This window comes from Toxotes jaculatrix, chromosome 2 (genome assembly GCF_017976425.1).
Source record: "Toxotes jaculatrix isolate fToxJac2 chromosome 2, fToxJac2.pri, whole genome shotgun sequence".
NCBI lineage: Eukaryota > Metazoa > Chordata > Actinopteri > Toxotidae > Toxotes > Toxotes jaculatrix.
The window spans coordinates 21,271,491-21,287,363 of record NC_054395.1 but is presented as its reverse complement, the minus strand read 5'-3'; the positions used below and the strand labels follow the sequence as shown (position 1 = coordinate 21,287,363).

The following is a 15,873-nucleotide window of genomic DNA, read 5'->3' as shown; positions in this document are numbered from 1 at the left end:
GTGAGATGACGTAAAGAACGTGTTCGCCATAATGATAATAAACCGTGAACACAAGGCTACAATAAAGCAAATTAACCGTTGGCTGTGAAACCGGGAGTGATACGTAGACACTGAGGAGCAGTGGAGTTTGGACTAATATCGGTGGACACAAGTTTTCGTGAATTTGGGGAAACCGAAGAAGAGCTGAGCGGAGCAACGAGGTGAAGTTAGCATGCTAGCTACATGTAGCCAGGCTTACCTGTGATGCTTCTAGCTAACTCCCTAGTGCCTGGTTTCATGTGCAGTCAAGTGCCATTCGGTTCGGCTGTGATTTGAACCTCACACAAAAAGGTATACATGTCGGGACAACTCAGGCTTAGTATAAACCAAAGCACTGTAATCCAAAAGCGTGCACTGTACGTGTGTCGCTGGCGAGCCAAGTAGATTAGCTTCCTTGTTTAGCCACAGTCTAGCTAGCCAAACATCGCAACAGGCGGTGTGAGAGTTTGCTTCTGGTTGGTGCAGTTAATATCGGTTGTAAGTGAATGTAGGCACATATGCCAAGCATTGGAGCTGAGAATGTAGCTACCAAACAAATCGGATAAGGTTATAAAGTACTTTGTATGTGCTAACTTAGAAAGTGACAGTTTTGCTTGTCTGACAGTTGCAGTCCCCGGAGGGCTGCTGCACCTGCACATTGAGATGTTTGTGAGGCGCTGGAGCAAATCCGCCCCTTCGCTCACTGTTGTCTCGGTCTTAGCGTAATAAATCTCCTGACTGTGTCACCCGACTGAAATGCAGTCGTATATATATGAATGAATATATGTTTCAGGTACTTGGACTTTACTGCTACTCCACTGCAGTTCAGAGGGAAATATTGTACTTTTTACCCCATTACAATTTTTTGCCTGAGAAATAATAATTGAATGAGATAAAATGTAATAGTATAAAAAACACTTTTTCTGCACTGAGTACCTTTACTTTTAATTCTTTAAGTACATTTTCGTAATTATAGTATATATATTATAGGATTATTTTCAAAGTTAGTATTTGTACTTTGGCTTGATTAAAATATCTGAATACTTTCTCCGCCACTGGTATGAATAATGAAGTAATATTAAGTGCATGCTACCCTGATAGGCAACGCTATGGCGTCAGCATCTGCCAGTGTGGACTCCAAGGCAGAGCTGACTGCTCTACTCGAACAGTGGGAGAGAGATCAACAAGGCAGCACGCAGGAGCTGGTTAACATACTCACAAAGTAAGGAATTGCTTCTTGTTAATATGATGTCATTAGGATGAGTTGAGGCCTTAAAGAGAACTAAATTTGTTTATGTGGTGTGACTTTCAGAATCTCTGAGCTTGTTGAGAAGGAGACAGAGGAGTACCACAAAGCCGACCCAGATCCTTTCGATGATCGACATCCTGGTATGAAAAAGGAAAACGAAACACATAATGGCAAGATCACTAGCATTTTAAATGTTGTGCTTGTTTTTGATGTTTCCCTCTTGGCCACTAGGGAGAGCTGATCCAGAATGCGTGCTGGGGCACCTTCTCAAGATCCTGTTCAAGAATGATGACTTCATGAACACAGTAAGATTGAACTGGGACTCGTTCTACAATATAAAAGCCCATTTTTAACATCCAAGTCAGAAGTTGATTTTAATTTCATCCCTTTGTAGCTGGTGAATAGCTATGTGATGACCAGCAGAGAATTTTCCCTCAATGCAGCAGCTTGTCGCCTGCTTCAGAACATCATGCCTGGATTGGAGACAGCGGTGGTCTTTCAGGAAAAGGTATGTTATTCCTGACTTCATTATGAAATAAGAGTTTTCCAGGTGTATATCCAACATGCCATGTTCAGTGTTTAAAGGTACTGCAAGTAATGTGTTACATGCCCTCTACTGGTGACATAATTAAATCCATGTCTGGCATGCTGAAGTAAACAATAACACAAACATCAGAACTATAAAGATGAAGCTGCAAAGAGGAAGATCTTTCTTCTGCTCACCTCGGTATTAAAGCAATTTGAAATGGTGTAGGAGCAGATGGTAAAGGCAAAGATGCTCAGGTAATTTTTGCTGAATAACAATAGTGAGATAAAGTTAAAAGCTGAAAGCCACATTGTCACTGATCACAGATGTTTTTGTTTATGGAGTCACAGTCCAGCTTGCAAAATTAGTTACACTTTGACCGCTGTTCTGTCAATGGACTTATGTACTTTTCAGCTAGTATGTCATTTAACCAAATCAAATCAGATCAAATCAAATCAGGCTTTATTGTCACTTTGCCATACATACAACTGCAGTGCCGACAAAATGAGACAGTGTTTCCTGGGATCAGGAGAGTGATGGTCAACATAAAAAATAGAATTGTAATAATAAATACTAAATAAGTACTAAGAAAAGAAAACAAACACTCAAAACTCTGCAAATTGCCATATGCCTATATATATGGGTGTATGGCCCATATATTGCCAGACGCCCATTGTGCAAAAATTGTTCATCGATGTCCATAGCAGCAAATTGTCGTTAAAGTGCTTGTGCTGTGCATAAAAGTGTCCAGTGCTGGGTAAAACACCCATTTAGGCTGTCTTTGGTGGATATGTCTGTGATTGATTCAGCTGTTCAGTAATCTAACAGCTTGTGGTAGGAAGATGTTGATGAGTCTGGAAGTTCTTCCTTTTATGCTCCGGTATCTTTTGCCCGAAGGCAGCTCAATATCAGTGCTTTTATTTAGAACTACACTTGTAAAATTGTGATGGAAGCCATCTTACATTTGTATTTGACCAAAAAGTAAGAACAAGATGGGGAAAAATACAATACTCAAACATTTTCTGTTCATAAGTTGTTTTTATATGTATTTTGCCATTTTTCTCTGTTTGTATTTCTCAGGAGGGCATAGTTGAAAGGCTGTTTAAATGGGCTCAGGAGGCTGAGCAGCCCCTCAGAATATATGCCACAGGCTTGTTGGCGGGCGCCATGGAGAACCAGGACATTGCAGCCAACTACAGGGAGGAGAACTCTGTTTTGGTCAGTAGGGGATTCTGCTGTATCACATGTCAATTTTATATTAATGAATAATGTGATAGTCAAGGTATTACAACAGTGTCATACCACCAACAATATGCTCATCAGCAGTAGGTGGTGTGAAGTAGCAACTGTGCATTAACTTTTTTTTTTCATGCTTGACTTTGACAGGTTCCTTTGATGCTGCATCGGTTACGCGAGCTTCAGGACAAGGATGCTGAGAACAAAAGGGAAATCAAACGGCCCAGCCCCAGGAAGACTTTGAGTGAACCACTGCTACCTTTGGATGAGGAGACGGTTGACGGTGGCTTTGAAGAGAAGCCCTTCACACCGGGCAGAAACGGAGCTGAAAGGGAGGGGACGGGGCCAGAGGAGGATGGCGAAATTCCCTTCTCAACCATTGAGCCCGAAAACGAGCTTTCGTTCCGTCTCAACTCCCCTCACAAGACCAGCAGTCGTGCCAACTCGGCTGTTAAAACTATGATGAAGCCCATGTCTGCCCCAGGTTCACTCATACACCAAGGCATGTCTGATGGCAGCAGTTACCTAAAAAGGAGGGCAGAGAGGGAGAGTGGCAGGACCTCAAAACAGAAGCTAAATTTCTCTTTGCCAGAGCCAGAGAGGAACTTCAGTGAGCTTTCCAACAGCAGTTGGTCTGAGATGAGCCCCTGGGTGATTGGCAACAACTATCATCTGTACCCTCTAACCCCGGAGATTGAGCAGAGGCTCATCCTGCAATATCTCACTCCTCTGGGGGAGTATCAGGAGGTTAGTCCATTACCATCAGCCTACGCAGTGTGTAGCAGAATATAGATTAGTCTGCAATAATGCAACAATTAGTCTGTTAATCGATTCATTGACACTGATCTGCAACTACATTGATAAGTAAATCATTGTTTTTTTACTTTTCTAAGCTAAATACTCACAAAACATTTGATAATTTGAGCATCTGTGAGGATTTGATTTTTTTTCTTTGTCGTGTATAGTAGTAACAATATCTTTGGGGCTGACGGTCGAATCAAACAAACCTTGGTTGGAAAATTATACTATGCTATTTTCATTATTTTCTGACATTTGTTATAAAAAAGTGATGAATTGAGAAAAGAAAATTCCAGATTGATCAATAAAATAATCTTTTGTTTCAAACTGAGTAAAAACGTATTTTGCAGCATGTAGAAGTGCAGCATACGTAACTGCTTAATCACTTCCGGCTGTGTATGTGTCTTGTCACAGACTTGCCAGCAGATGTCAGTCTTCTTTAATTATGATTAAAGAAAGTATTCTGTTGTGATGTTGCAAAAAGTTGTCACCTCATGCTCAGTTTATACAGCACATTTTAGGAGCAGGCTTTGTTTTAGTTGAACCATATGTTCTAGCAACTAGCCATTTAGGGGTTTTCATAGCAAAGCAAACTGGCATGACTTATTTGCTCTTGATGCTCATTCGTCCTCCATCTATCTGCAGCTGCTGGCAGTGTTCATGCAGATGGGAGCTCGAGAGCTACTCATGCATTATATGGATCTAAAGCAGACCAATGATGTGCAGCTCACCTTTGAGGCTCTCAAGGTAAGCACTCTCTTGTGTAGCTGACCCTCCATAGTGCTGAAAGAAAAGGTCAAGCTCTTTAGACTTAGCCCTCTACTTTTTTTTCTCAGTACCTGGCATCTTTGCTGCTGCACAAGAAGTTTGCTGCAGAGTTTGTGGCTCACGGAGGAGTTCAGAAGTTGCTGGAAATTCCCAGGCCGTCTATGGCTGCTACTGGAGTGTCTCTGTGCCTCTACTACCTTGCCTATAACCAGGACGCCATGGAGAGGGTACAAAACAGACACATCACACCATACAAATACACTGTATTTGTGTGGTAATATTGGCATAAATGTGACAGCCAGGTTTTTCTTACAACTTTATGTGCATGTGCCAAAGACAGGATGGTAATATACAATGTGTGTTGTAGTTAAAGCTTGGCAATATACAGTATCAGTATGAAGTATCTGTTCCATATGAGCAAAATTATCAGCAAATAATTCTACTAGTTTGGTCATCGTATTTATTCTGATAGTCCTCTGTGTAGAGATGTACAGAATAAAATAACATAATATTTTCATTCACAAAATCATATTGACATTAATATTGAGGTTTTTGATGGTACTTGATTTTATCTCTATCACCTAGATCTGATAGCAGTTCACATTTGTATTCATTGCTGTGTCCTCTCCTCCCAAGGTGTGCATGTTGCCCCACTCCATCCTGTCAGATGTGGTTGGTTACACACTGTGGCTGCTGGAATGCTCACATGCGTCCGGCTGCTGCCACGCCACCATGTTCTTTTCCATCTCTTTTTCTTTCCGTGCCGTCCTGGAGCTTTTCGACAAGCAGGATGGGCTCCGGCGCCTCGTCAATCTGGTAGGACAAACCACCAGTACACTGCATGTGATCCTCACTGTAACCATGTAAACCTAGCCATCTGTATCGTCCATAGAAAATACTGTATATTTCAAGAATGAATAAACGCAGCAGTCAGTGTAATATCAAAACATAACATATGCTGACTGTGTACTAATATATAATATGAAATGATAAATTTCAGATAAGCACACTGGAGATCCTGAACCCTGAGGACCAGGGAGCGCTGCTGAGTGATGATGAGATTTTCTCCAGCAGGCAGACGGCCAAGCACACCTGCATGGCCCTGCGTAGGTACTTTGAGGCCCATCTGGCAATCAAGGTGGAGCAGGTGAAGCAATCCCTGCAGCGCACAGAGGGTGGCGCCCCCATTCACTCTCAGCCGTACTACAAGGTACACAGAGGACAAAGGATAACTGAGATTGGCATTACTTGGCACTTGATTTCTTAATGTAAAAAAATTTTAATGTTTACACTTTAGCTGTTGTTGAAGAACTACAGGAGTTTGTGTTCCTGTAGCAATCGTTTGTGTTCTTGTTTCCCAGGCAGTCAGCTATAGCCGTGAGCAGGTGGTGGAAATGATGGAGTTTCTGATAGAGTATGGACCACTCCGGCTTTATTGGGAACCAGCAGAGGTCTTCCACAAGCTGTCTTGTGTCCAGCTCCTCCTGCAGCTCATTTCCATTGCCTGTGAATGGAGGACTTACTATGGCAGGTATTGATAAGGCAGTTATTTTCTTAATTGTCTAATGCTTTTTACTTTTTACGTATTTTAGCGGTTTCCACCTCCAGACTGAGATTGAGCTATTTTTAATATTGTCACATAGTGATTAATATTTTTCTTTCCCTGTAGGAGTGATACTGTACGTTATGCCCTTGACATCCTGAGTATCCTCACAGTTGTTCCAAAGACCCAGCTGTTGTTGTCTGAGGCTGTTGCTGTGCTTGATGAGGGAGGATCCACTGTTTCCACTGTTGGTAGGTGTTATCTGCTGATGTCCTTCTATGAAATCTTTACTTTTAGTTAAGAATTGGATACTGTTCTAATAGTTATCTGGTGCTCTTAAAGTGGTTGACTTAGAATAATTTGTCTGTTTTATCTGAAGAAACAGTGTGAAAGTTCTTGTATACAGCCAAGAGTCATTAACACATTCAAGCAGCATAGCATACAGAATGTTGTGTTCACAGCATTTATTGTAAATGTGTCTGCATTGGTTCATTAGATGATTTCTGGTAGGGTGTGAGCATTAAGTTGAGTACTTGACAGCCTTTTGGGAATGTAGCACAATAGAATTATTATTACCCTCCACAGAATGTAATAAAATGCAGTAGCTTTGTGTTTTAATTTTTGTTTATTTCATAAGACCTGTGCCCAGCTCTTCTGAGAGATGGCACAATTCCATGTTTTATTTTTCTTGCAAGGTTTTTCATTTAATGTTTGGACTTTCTCTCAGGAATGAGTATAGTCCTGGCAGTGGCAGAGGGGGAGGTATTTGTGAATGATGCCGAGATTCAGAAGTCGGCTCTGCAGGTTGTCATCAACTGCGTCTGTGCTCCAGACAAACGCATGTCCAGCATTGGCAAGTTCATTGCAGGCACCCCGCGTCGCCGCCTGCCTCAGCACACCAAAGCCAGCGAGAGTGTGCTCACTAAGATGTGGAATGTAGTGCAGTCCAACAATGGCATCAAGGTACAGTTAACTTATACCAGTCGCCAAAATGTTTATGATGTTTTTTTTGGTTTGTTTTTTTTTAAGGCTGTAATTGACATTTTTCATAGCATCAGAATGACCAAAGTTTTTCTGGTCCAGAGTTTTTCTGCTCATTCTGTAAAACTGTGTGTTTAAAGTTGTGCCAGTGGCCAACATTTTTAGAAATATTCTGTTCATCTTGAAAGGTGCTGCTAAGTGCTGCAGTGGTAAATGGGCTGGATTTATACAGTGCTTTTATCATAAGAACAGTGCAAAGCATGTTTTAAATCCTGCCCTCATGAAAGTTAAAATGTTCAGTTTTTATTGAACAGAGAGGTGCTGATTTAAGTGTATGGCCATTTTGGAGGATGTAGTTTGTGGTGCTGTTGAACTGTATTGCGTTCAACAGAGAAGTATTTCTGTGATTTATCCAACCCTCATTGATTTAAACAAGGTGGTAAAAGTAATACAAACACCTGTCAGTATAATGTAGTATAGCTAGGTATACCTGATAAACTGGCAACTACACTAGGATTTGGTGATGAACACATAAAGCTTGAGACAAACATAAGAAACATCATAAAGTTTTATTTTGGTTGTATAAATCATTTTTGCATAGACACATTTTAATATCATAGTCGAAGCTTTTGACAGCATCCACTGAGACACCGCTGGGTCAGTTAACTCAGTTGGGAGACTTTCTAATCAAAAAATACTTTTCAAACATGCCCTCACTTCTGTCAGCCATTGTTTTTAACCTACAGGCTACGTCTGTCCTGCAGGTGCTGCTGTCCCTGTTGACAGTGAAGATGCCCATTACAGATGCAGATCAGATCCGAGCTCTGGCCTGTAAGGCTCTGGTGGGTCTGTCTCGCTCCAGCTCTGTCAGACAGATCATCAGCAAGCTGCCTTTGTTCAGCAGCGGACACATCCAGCAGCTCATGAAGGAACCTGTGCTCCAGGACAAACGCAGCGAACATGTCAAGTTCTGTAAGTTTGCAGCTGAGCTGATAGAAAGGATTTCTGGGAAACCACTGCTGATTGGCACAGATGTGTCTCTGGCGTGGCTGCAGAGGGCGAGTGTGGTCGCTCAGTCCAGGATCACCTTCCCCGAAAAAGAGCTGCTGTTGCTAATTAGGAACCACCTTGTGGCCAAAGGCCTTCATGACACAGCCACGACTCTCACCAAAGAGGCAGATCTCCCGATGGCATGTCTGTCTCATACTGCACATTCAACTTCTGCTTTCCCTCCTGTCGCGCCTCCTCCACCCGCCTCTCCTGTCGCCACTCTCCCCCGGACACCACGGCTGGCCAACGGTGTCGGGTCAAGACTTGGAAGCCATCCTTCACATTCATCCACCTCCGGGTCCAGCCATCCACAAACACGTCCCTCTACATCACAGCCCACTGGGTCGTCTTCTACTGCTTTTCCATCTGTGTCTGTCCCCCACTGTAGCAATGGCTCCCCTCTTATCGGCCGAATCGTTTTCTCTCGTGAACGGCAAACAGGGTGCACAGTGAGCTGCAAGAAACCTCGGGTGCTGAGGCAGAAGTCTGACCATGGGGCCTTTAGCCAGAGTCCAGCCATGAAGAAGCAGTTTGACAGGCACCTGCCTTCTCCCCCTGCATTAGACAGCATTATAACAGAGTACCTGAGGGAACAGCATGCACGCTGTAAAAACCCTGTCGCAACATGTCCACCTTTTTCTCTCTTCACACCCCATCAATGCCCTGAGCCCAAACAAAGACGCCAAGCACCCATCAACTTTACATCCCGACACACACGGAGAGTTATATATCCTAAATACGGAGGAGTAGATGGAGGGTGTTTTGACAGACATCTTATCTTCAGCAGGTAGGTTTCCACCTCTCTCTGGACTTTGTTAGGTTCATGCTTCCTTCCTTGGGGGACAAAATGGCTTTACTCAACCATCCTCCACTACTGTTTCTCTGCATTCTTTATTTTCTTTTTGTTCAGGTTCCGTCCCATCTCCGTGTTCAGGGAGGCTGACGAGGACGAGAGTGGATTCATGTGTTGTGCCTTCTCAGCTCGCGAGCGGTTCCTGATGCTCGGGACATGCACAGGGCAGCTCAAACTCTACAATGTGTTTACAGGCCAAGAGGAAGCCAGCTACAGCTGTCACAGTTCAGCCATCACTCACCTGGAGCCCTCACGGGTCAGTAGGGAAAGCCACTAGTATAGCAACAATTTTAGATTATGTCTTGTTGTTGTCATCTGTGCTCACCTTAAATCCGAGTATACAACTAGTTTGGAAGCCAGTCCAAAATGCAAAATATACAAGTGTGATGAGGAAACACACTGAAAATGGACTTTTCAGTGAAGCGGAAAGCATCTTACGGATGTAAGTTTTGAAATGACAAAAATTTGCATATTCATAGAGTCTGGATTTTTTTTTTCAGTAAGGGAGAAGGAGTAGAAGTAATTTTGAAAAATTTTACTCAGGCTTTTCTGTGGAATGTTTATATGTCTTAAAACATGTCTGGTGGGGATCTTTACCCATGAAATGTTGTATTTTTAGGATGGCTCTCTGCTGTTAACGTCAGCCTCTTGGAGTTACCCTCTGTCTGCACTGTGGGGCATGAAATCAGTGTTCATCATGAAGTAAGTGATGTTTTCACAGGAGACTGAGCACATATTTTCACCAGCTGCATATAAAATGCATTCTTTTGAATAAAAATCTCAGATATTGAAACATTTGGAGTGCGAAATTGCCTGAAAGCACATACCACACAACTGCTGTCTGACCACAGACAATCGATAAACTGTTCAATTCGGGGCGTAGGCCTGTCTGTGATTCCACTGCCTCCATGTATATGGTCTTCTCTGCCCAATGGTACACCGGCTTTATGCTGTCAGAAGAGGGAGCTGCCGAAAGGAGATGACATGTTGTTTAATTATGCACGCTAACACCCTGAGGCTGCAGTCTTCAATTCATGGAACATAAGCACTTGGCTTCATTCATCCACAGAGTTTAACCAAGGCAGTACTGAGACTCCGTCGATTGAGTCAGAGTTGTTCTATAATGTCTGCTAGCAATTACTAAGTTTACTATTCAGCATTACTTTTCAGTTTAAATAAGTTGCTTTCGTTGTCTCCAGGCATTCCTTTCTGGGTGACCATTATGTGGAGTTCAGTAAGCTTTCACAAGATCGTGTCATTGGAACTAAGGAGCATATAGCACGTGTAAGTATGTCAGCATTCTTTGAATGTTACATTATGAAATATTAAATACAGAATTACTTGAGGTAAAATTGTGAGTGCTCACATTCAGCTCTTTTCTTTGCCAGATTTATGACATCCAGACGGGGCAGGTAACTCTGACTCTCAACAACCCAGACCTGGCTAACAACTACAAGAGGAACTGCGCCACCTTCAACCCCACAGATGACCTGGTGCTAAACGACGGAGTGCTGTGGGATGTGCGCACGGCTCAGGCCATCCACAAGTTTGACAAGTTCAACATGAACATCAGCGGCGTGTTCCATCCCAACGGCCTTGAGGTCATCATAAACACGGAAATTGTATCCTTGAGACTTAAACAAGTGTGAGGCAGTACAGTGAGTACTGTAAAACAGGTAGTAAAAAATATGTATATTAAAAAGCTCCTCTACGTATAAGGTTTACGGCTACTGCAGTGATCGTTTGATAGATTAATTTAGTGCGAAATTAGCTGCTAAAGTTAACAGCTAAAAGTGACTGCATTCGGGAGGTGCTTGTTTAACAGTGGACTTAAGTAATGAATATATAGTGGAACATTTCATAAATCTGATCAGGCCCGGAAAAAAAAAAAAAGAAAGCTTGTATTAGAGATTGAATTTGTTGTCGCTCCAGTGATGAGATGACTACTGAGCTTTTAGTTCACTGCTAAACATTAAATATGTATTGCACTAAAAATTGATTTTACTACCCTGGGGATGGTTTTAATCGCCGTGTGATTAAATTCATAGCCGATTTAGTTGATACAAATGAAAAATAATGTCATGGTCCTTAGCTGGAGTTTCAGTGGGATCTGCGGACCTTCCACCTCCTTCACACAGTTCCTGCTCTGGACCAGTGCAGAATAGTCTTCAACAACAACGGCACCGTCATCTATGGAGGTAAATACAGAAAACCACTGCATGATGGGAAACGCAGAGCGTTTGGCAACAAGCCTATAACTCACTCCACAGTCGGTGAAAGTGTGTGAAAGGTGTGTTTTAGTGGAAAGCTGATAATTGTGAAGCAAAGTGAGCATGTGTGTATTTGGAGAGAGGTGTGAACAGAGCCTCTAGAGGTAGGTGTGTGTGTATGTGTTCATGTCCGTGTGCGCCTGATACTCAGAGCCATATGGGCACATGGATCAGTGTTGGACTGGCAACAGACAGAACCAGCTGGTTCACGCCACCTCACAGGAAGAGAAATGGGCGTGTTGTAATGGCTTTGCCCATACAACGAGCACTTGAACTTCTCAGGAGCCAGAACCCCGGCTTACCAGCTTGCTGTGCACAGTTTTTATTTCCACTTTCTGTGGCCCTTTGTTTTTGCAGCAATGTTGCAAGCTGATGATGAAGATGACATGATGGAGATGCAGATGAAAAGTCCATTTGGTTCATCGTTCAGGACCTTTAATGCCACAGACTACAAACCAATTGGTACGGTTTTCTGCCTTCGCCTCACTTTAATTGATTTTTTTCCCCAAAGTCTCTCGTGTTGTACTTGGATACCTTTTTGCATTATACCCTGTAGTCGTTGGTAATCATTTTTAACTACTGTAATATTTTATCTGACTATTTGTACTGTAGTATTTACAGACACTGATAACTGTTCTGCTGCTCTCCTCTTAGCCACTATTGACGTCAAGAGGAACATATTCGACCTTTGCACGGATACAAAAGACTGCTACCTAGCTGTGATTGAGGTAAATTCTCGTCATCCAGTGGCTTTAAAACACAATTATTTTTGCTAGAGGTTGTGATCATTTCTGTATCTCTAAATATATGAAAGAATTTGATTTGCTTTTCCTGCTGTATCTGTTTCATAGAACCAAGACTCGGTTAACACCGACACGGTGTGCAGGCTGTATGAAGTTGGCCGCCAGAGACTTGCAGAGGAAGAGGAGGAAGATGAGGAGGATCAGGTTTGTATTTTGTTCTCTTAGTTTTAATAAAGTAGGGCCTCTTTGGTTCTTTTGGGCCCAGATAGAAATGAATTGCAATTGACCTTTGTTGTCCTCTTTGCAATCAGGAGGACGATGATCAGGAGGAAGACGACGATGACGATGAGGATTCAGACGATGATGTCGATACAGATCCCCTTATTGCCGAGCTAGAGAACGAGAACGGCGGCGAGGATGAGGATGATGAAGAAGAGGATGATGGGAATGATGAATTCTCTCCCTCTGATGAGGAGGTGGCTCGTCTTCTGGAAGAGGATGTTGACGTCGGGGATGACGATGATGAGGATGACAATGACGAAGATGATTCCGATAATGACGATGTTGATCTGGATGGCGACAATGGTGAGTAGGGCTTCAACTGAACTATAGGGAGGGCGCCCATATTAAATCTTACAATGTGTTGAATTATGTTGATCCAGTTCAAAAATATCCCACTATTTCTCCTTCATTTCTTTGTTTTTTCGCCTTTGTTTTGTGTTTAAAGTTGACAGCCGTTTTTGGCAAATTTGGCAGGAATGTTAAGGGGTTAACTTTAACTGTTTCTGGATTTTTCAGTTCTTCATGGCCGGATTTAAATGTACTTATAATGACTAACTGCATAACAACAACAAAATAAGAGCAGAGCACATTTATAGAACGTAACTTCATCCAGAATTTTCAAATCAATCATTTATCTATGCTCAAAACATCCACTTACCTGGATGAGAATTAACAGGATCACCTTAGCCTGACAACAGCATTTTAGGTTGGAATAGTTAAGCTACATTTGAGGAACGGAGCCCTGATCTGCAGTCTCAGGTAAATGATGCATCAAGGCTGGTCCAGTTTCTGCTTTTTCATGCTTGTCTGGTCGCTGTGAGGAGACGTTGTCTTTCCCTGTGGAATTTAAAAACTGCTGCCTGTGTATGTTTCAGATGTTGAGAGAGTGAGTGACAGAGAAAACATGAATTTGCAAAGAAAAAAAAATGAACGTTGTGCTCTTTCACATTTTGCCAAAGCTGTTTTGTTTTTGCCTTTTTGGCAGTTTTCCTCCTTACCCACTGACCTCTGCAGAACCACGTCTGTGTATCCCTGCGTTTCTAAATCTGTATCTGTCTATTGCACAAACAGACAGCTCGGACAACTCTGACCTTGAGGATGACATCATCTTATCCCTGAATGAGTGAGGAGCCTTCGGCATCTGGGACAGAGGAACCGGACAACATGTCAAGACTGCCTCACAGACGTCTGACCTGCAGAACAGGAGACAGGAAAAGAGGAGAATATCAGCAGATAAGGTGGGAGATAATCTGGAGCACTGCCAGTTTGAAACAATAGGTGTCTGCACACTTTGGGAGTGACAGGGCCAAGGAAAGTGACTGGTGGGCAAAAATGATTGTATATTATATAGTTTTTTAAAACAAAAGTGGGCTTGGTGATGATTGAAAAGGCCAGTGTGTAGATGCAGTGAAGAAAAGTTTTGTATTTTATCACATTAATGGCTCTTTAAATGAGCCTCTTCATTTGATATTGATTCACTCACTTTGTAAGCCTCCGTTTGACCACAAATTAGCCTTTGTAGGGGAAACGACTTACATTACAGGGCTCCGGGTCTGGCAGAGAATACAATGCAAGTTTGTACTTCACCATACCACCTGGAATAATTACAAAAACGTACTAAAGTATTAAATTAGGCAGCTAATGTAATGCACAAACATGTTGCCGATGGTTCATCAAGCGTCACACCCACCTACGGGGTTTTACTTTCACCATAAACCAATGACCAAAATGCCACACGCAGCAGTGCCATTCGTGAACGCCGCCTCCTGATTTCATTATGTAAATAGAGGAATTAAATCAGCTTGGTGCTCTTGAATTGCTGAAGATACCATAACTAGTGTGGACACCATAACAAAGCTATTGACATCTTCTCACTGTCAGGCATATAGAGGCATCTACAGCTCTCTACCTTTGCATTATTTCACTCTCCTTTATGGAGTCACACATGAATTTGGGTTCACTGAATGTTTCTTTTAAAGACTGTTCCGTTGATAATGGCACAGGTCTAGTGAAACATTTTATTTTAGAAAACTGAGGATTTATCGCAATGACTTTGGTTCAGGACTGATAATATAGAAAAGTTGACAGAAAAGTTCAGTAAGACATGTTCATTTCAAATGTGTGTTTCCTCTGATAGACTGAGAGGAAGCTTCATACTTTCAACGTTGTGAAAACGGATGCCTAGCACTTGCACACTTTTTGAAAGCAGTGCAAACATTTCATGATTTTGCCTTGTATCTATTCATTTTACCAGTTTTCCATGAGGAGACTTTTGCGTTGAGTTTCTTGAGACAATTTATGTACAGCTTGTATGTATCTAAAGTATTTTTACTATAAATAAAGTTGCAAAATTAGATTTGTGTGCTTCTTTAATGAAGTGTGAATGGTGCTTGCAGCCAGTTGACAGTTAATAAGCTGTTACAGCAGAGGTGTCTTAACATTTGTGGCTTTTGAAAGGGAGAAAGCAAAAGCACGTACCGAAACCGGTGCTAATATTAAGATGTAATTAACACATGCACTCTTGATCATTATGTCAGGTCACCTACAAGCAACGAGCTCCTGAAGGGAACTTACCCGTGGTTTAATAGAACATAAGTGATCCATACAGATGGCCCCATAGAGACGTGCAATGATAATCAATTAGTCAATTAATTTATATTATTTTTTTTTTAAAACAAATATTTAAAATATTTTCTGGGTTCCAGCTTCTCAAATGTGAAGATTTGATGCATCACTTTGTTGTATGACTAAACTGAATATCTTTGGGTCTCAGACTGTTGGTTGGACAAAAGACAGATGCACAGAATCTGAAGACAAAGATTGGTTTCTTATGTCAGAATAAAGTGTGTTTTTCTCTTGAGGACAGGAAAACACTATTGTGCGGTCGACCATCATCTCTGTACGTGACTGTGGAGACATCCTTTATTCTCATGCTGCTCATTCCACCTTAGTATGAACAAGATGAGAACTACACACAACTACTATTGTTTGCAAATGTGTCCTACTAAAATCTGCCAGAGTAGAATGCGTTTTTTTCTAAATTTAAAACTACAGTTTATCAGACCTACGTCGATCATCCCTGTACCCACAGGTGTACATGTACATTTGTCTACTTCTCCTTCACTTTGTTTCCTAAATTAACTTTCTTAAATATGCTGATTCAAAACAAAAACTATGCTCTAAAGAACCAAGAGAGCTTACATTTTGGCTACTCCCATCATGGTAAAATTATATTGTAATCTACATATCAGTAAAGTTAGTTTAGGTAAATTATTGTGATGTCCAGAGATACAAGATTACAGTTTTCCATGCTGCTTTAAAGTGGAAGAAATTATACAGGAAGTGGAGCTAAGACACAACCTGCAAAGTCTACATTTGCATTAAATATGAGTAGCAGTGGAGGTTAAATATACACTGGTTATGCTATACATATGTAAAATGTGACTAATCACATCTTTTAAGACTGTAATATCCCTTAAAGTCTATGCCTTACATTTCCATAAAGTGACAGTACTCGGGTCTCTTGATTGCTGAATTGTGCATGCAGGGATTTGCA

General features: G+C 41.8%; 1 protein-coding gene across 1 annotated transcript; it reads left to right on the top strand.

The window, feature by feature from the left end:
* Positions 1 to 16: 16 nt before the first annotated feature.
* Positions 17 to 14,661, top strand: LOC121193368 (DDB1- and CUL4-associated factor 1-like). Its single transcript, XM_041055617.1, has 25 exons — positions 17 to 200; positions 1,120 to 1,240; positions 1,331 to 1,407; positions 1,499 to 1,572; positions 1,662 to 1,775; positions 2,874 to 3,011; positions 3,180 to 3,776; positions 4,473 to 4,574; positions 4,664 to 4,822; positions 5,232 to 5,411; positions 5,596 to 5,805; positions 5,957 to 6,126; positions 6,265 to 6,389; positions 6,866 to 7,101; positions 7,884 to 8,956; positions 9,080 to 9,278; positions 9,642 to 9,724; positions 10,222 to 10,306; positions 10,411 to 10,644; positions 11,127 to 11,220; positions 11,650 to 11,754; positions 11,947 to 12,020; positions 12,144 to 12,239; positions 12,347 to 12,620; positions 13,389 to 14,661. The coding sequence occupies exons 2-25, from the start codon at positions 1,128 to 1,130 to the stop codon at positions 13,442 to 13,444; spliced, it is 4,668 nt and encodes a 1,555-aa protein (XP_040911551.1). The 5' UTR covers positions 17 to 200; positions 1,120 to 1,127; the 3' UTR covers positions 13,445 to 14,661.
* The last annotated feature ends 1,212 nt before the right edge of the window (positions 14,662 to 15,873 follow it).

Coding starts and splice junctions, on each gene's coding strand:
- LOC121193368 (XM_041055617.1), top strand. CDS start 1,128: ATGGCGTCAGCATCTGCCAGTGTGGACTCCAAGGCAGAGCTGACTGCT. Junction 6,127..6,264: donor TGGAGGACTTACTATGGCAG/GTATTGATAAGG, acceptor CTTTCCCTGTAG/GAGTGATACTGTACGTTATG. Junction 9,725..10,221: donor AAATCAGTGTTCATCATGAA/GTAAGTGATGTT, acceptor CGTTGTCTCCAG/GCATTCCTTTCTGGGTGACC.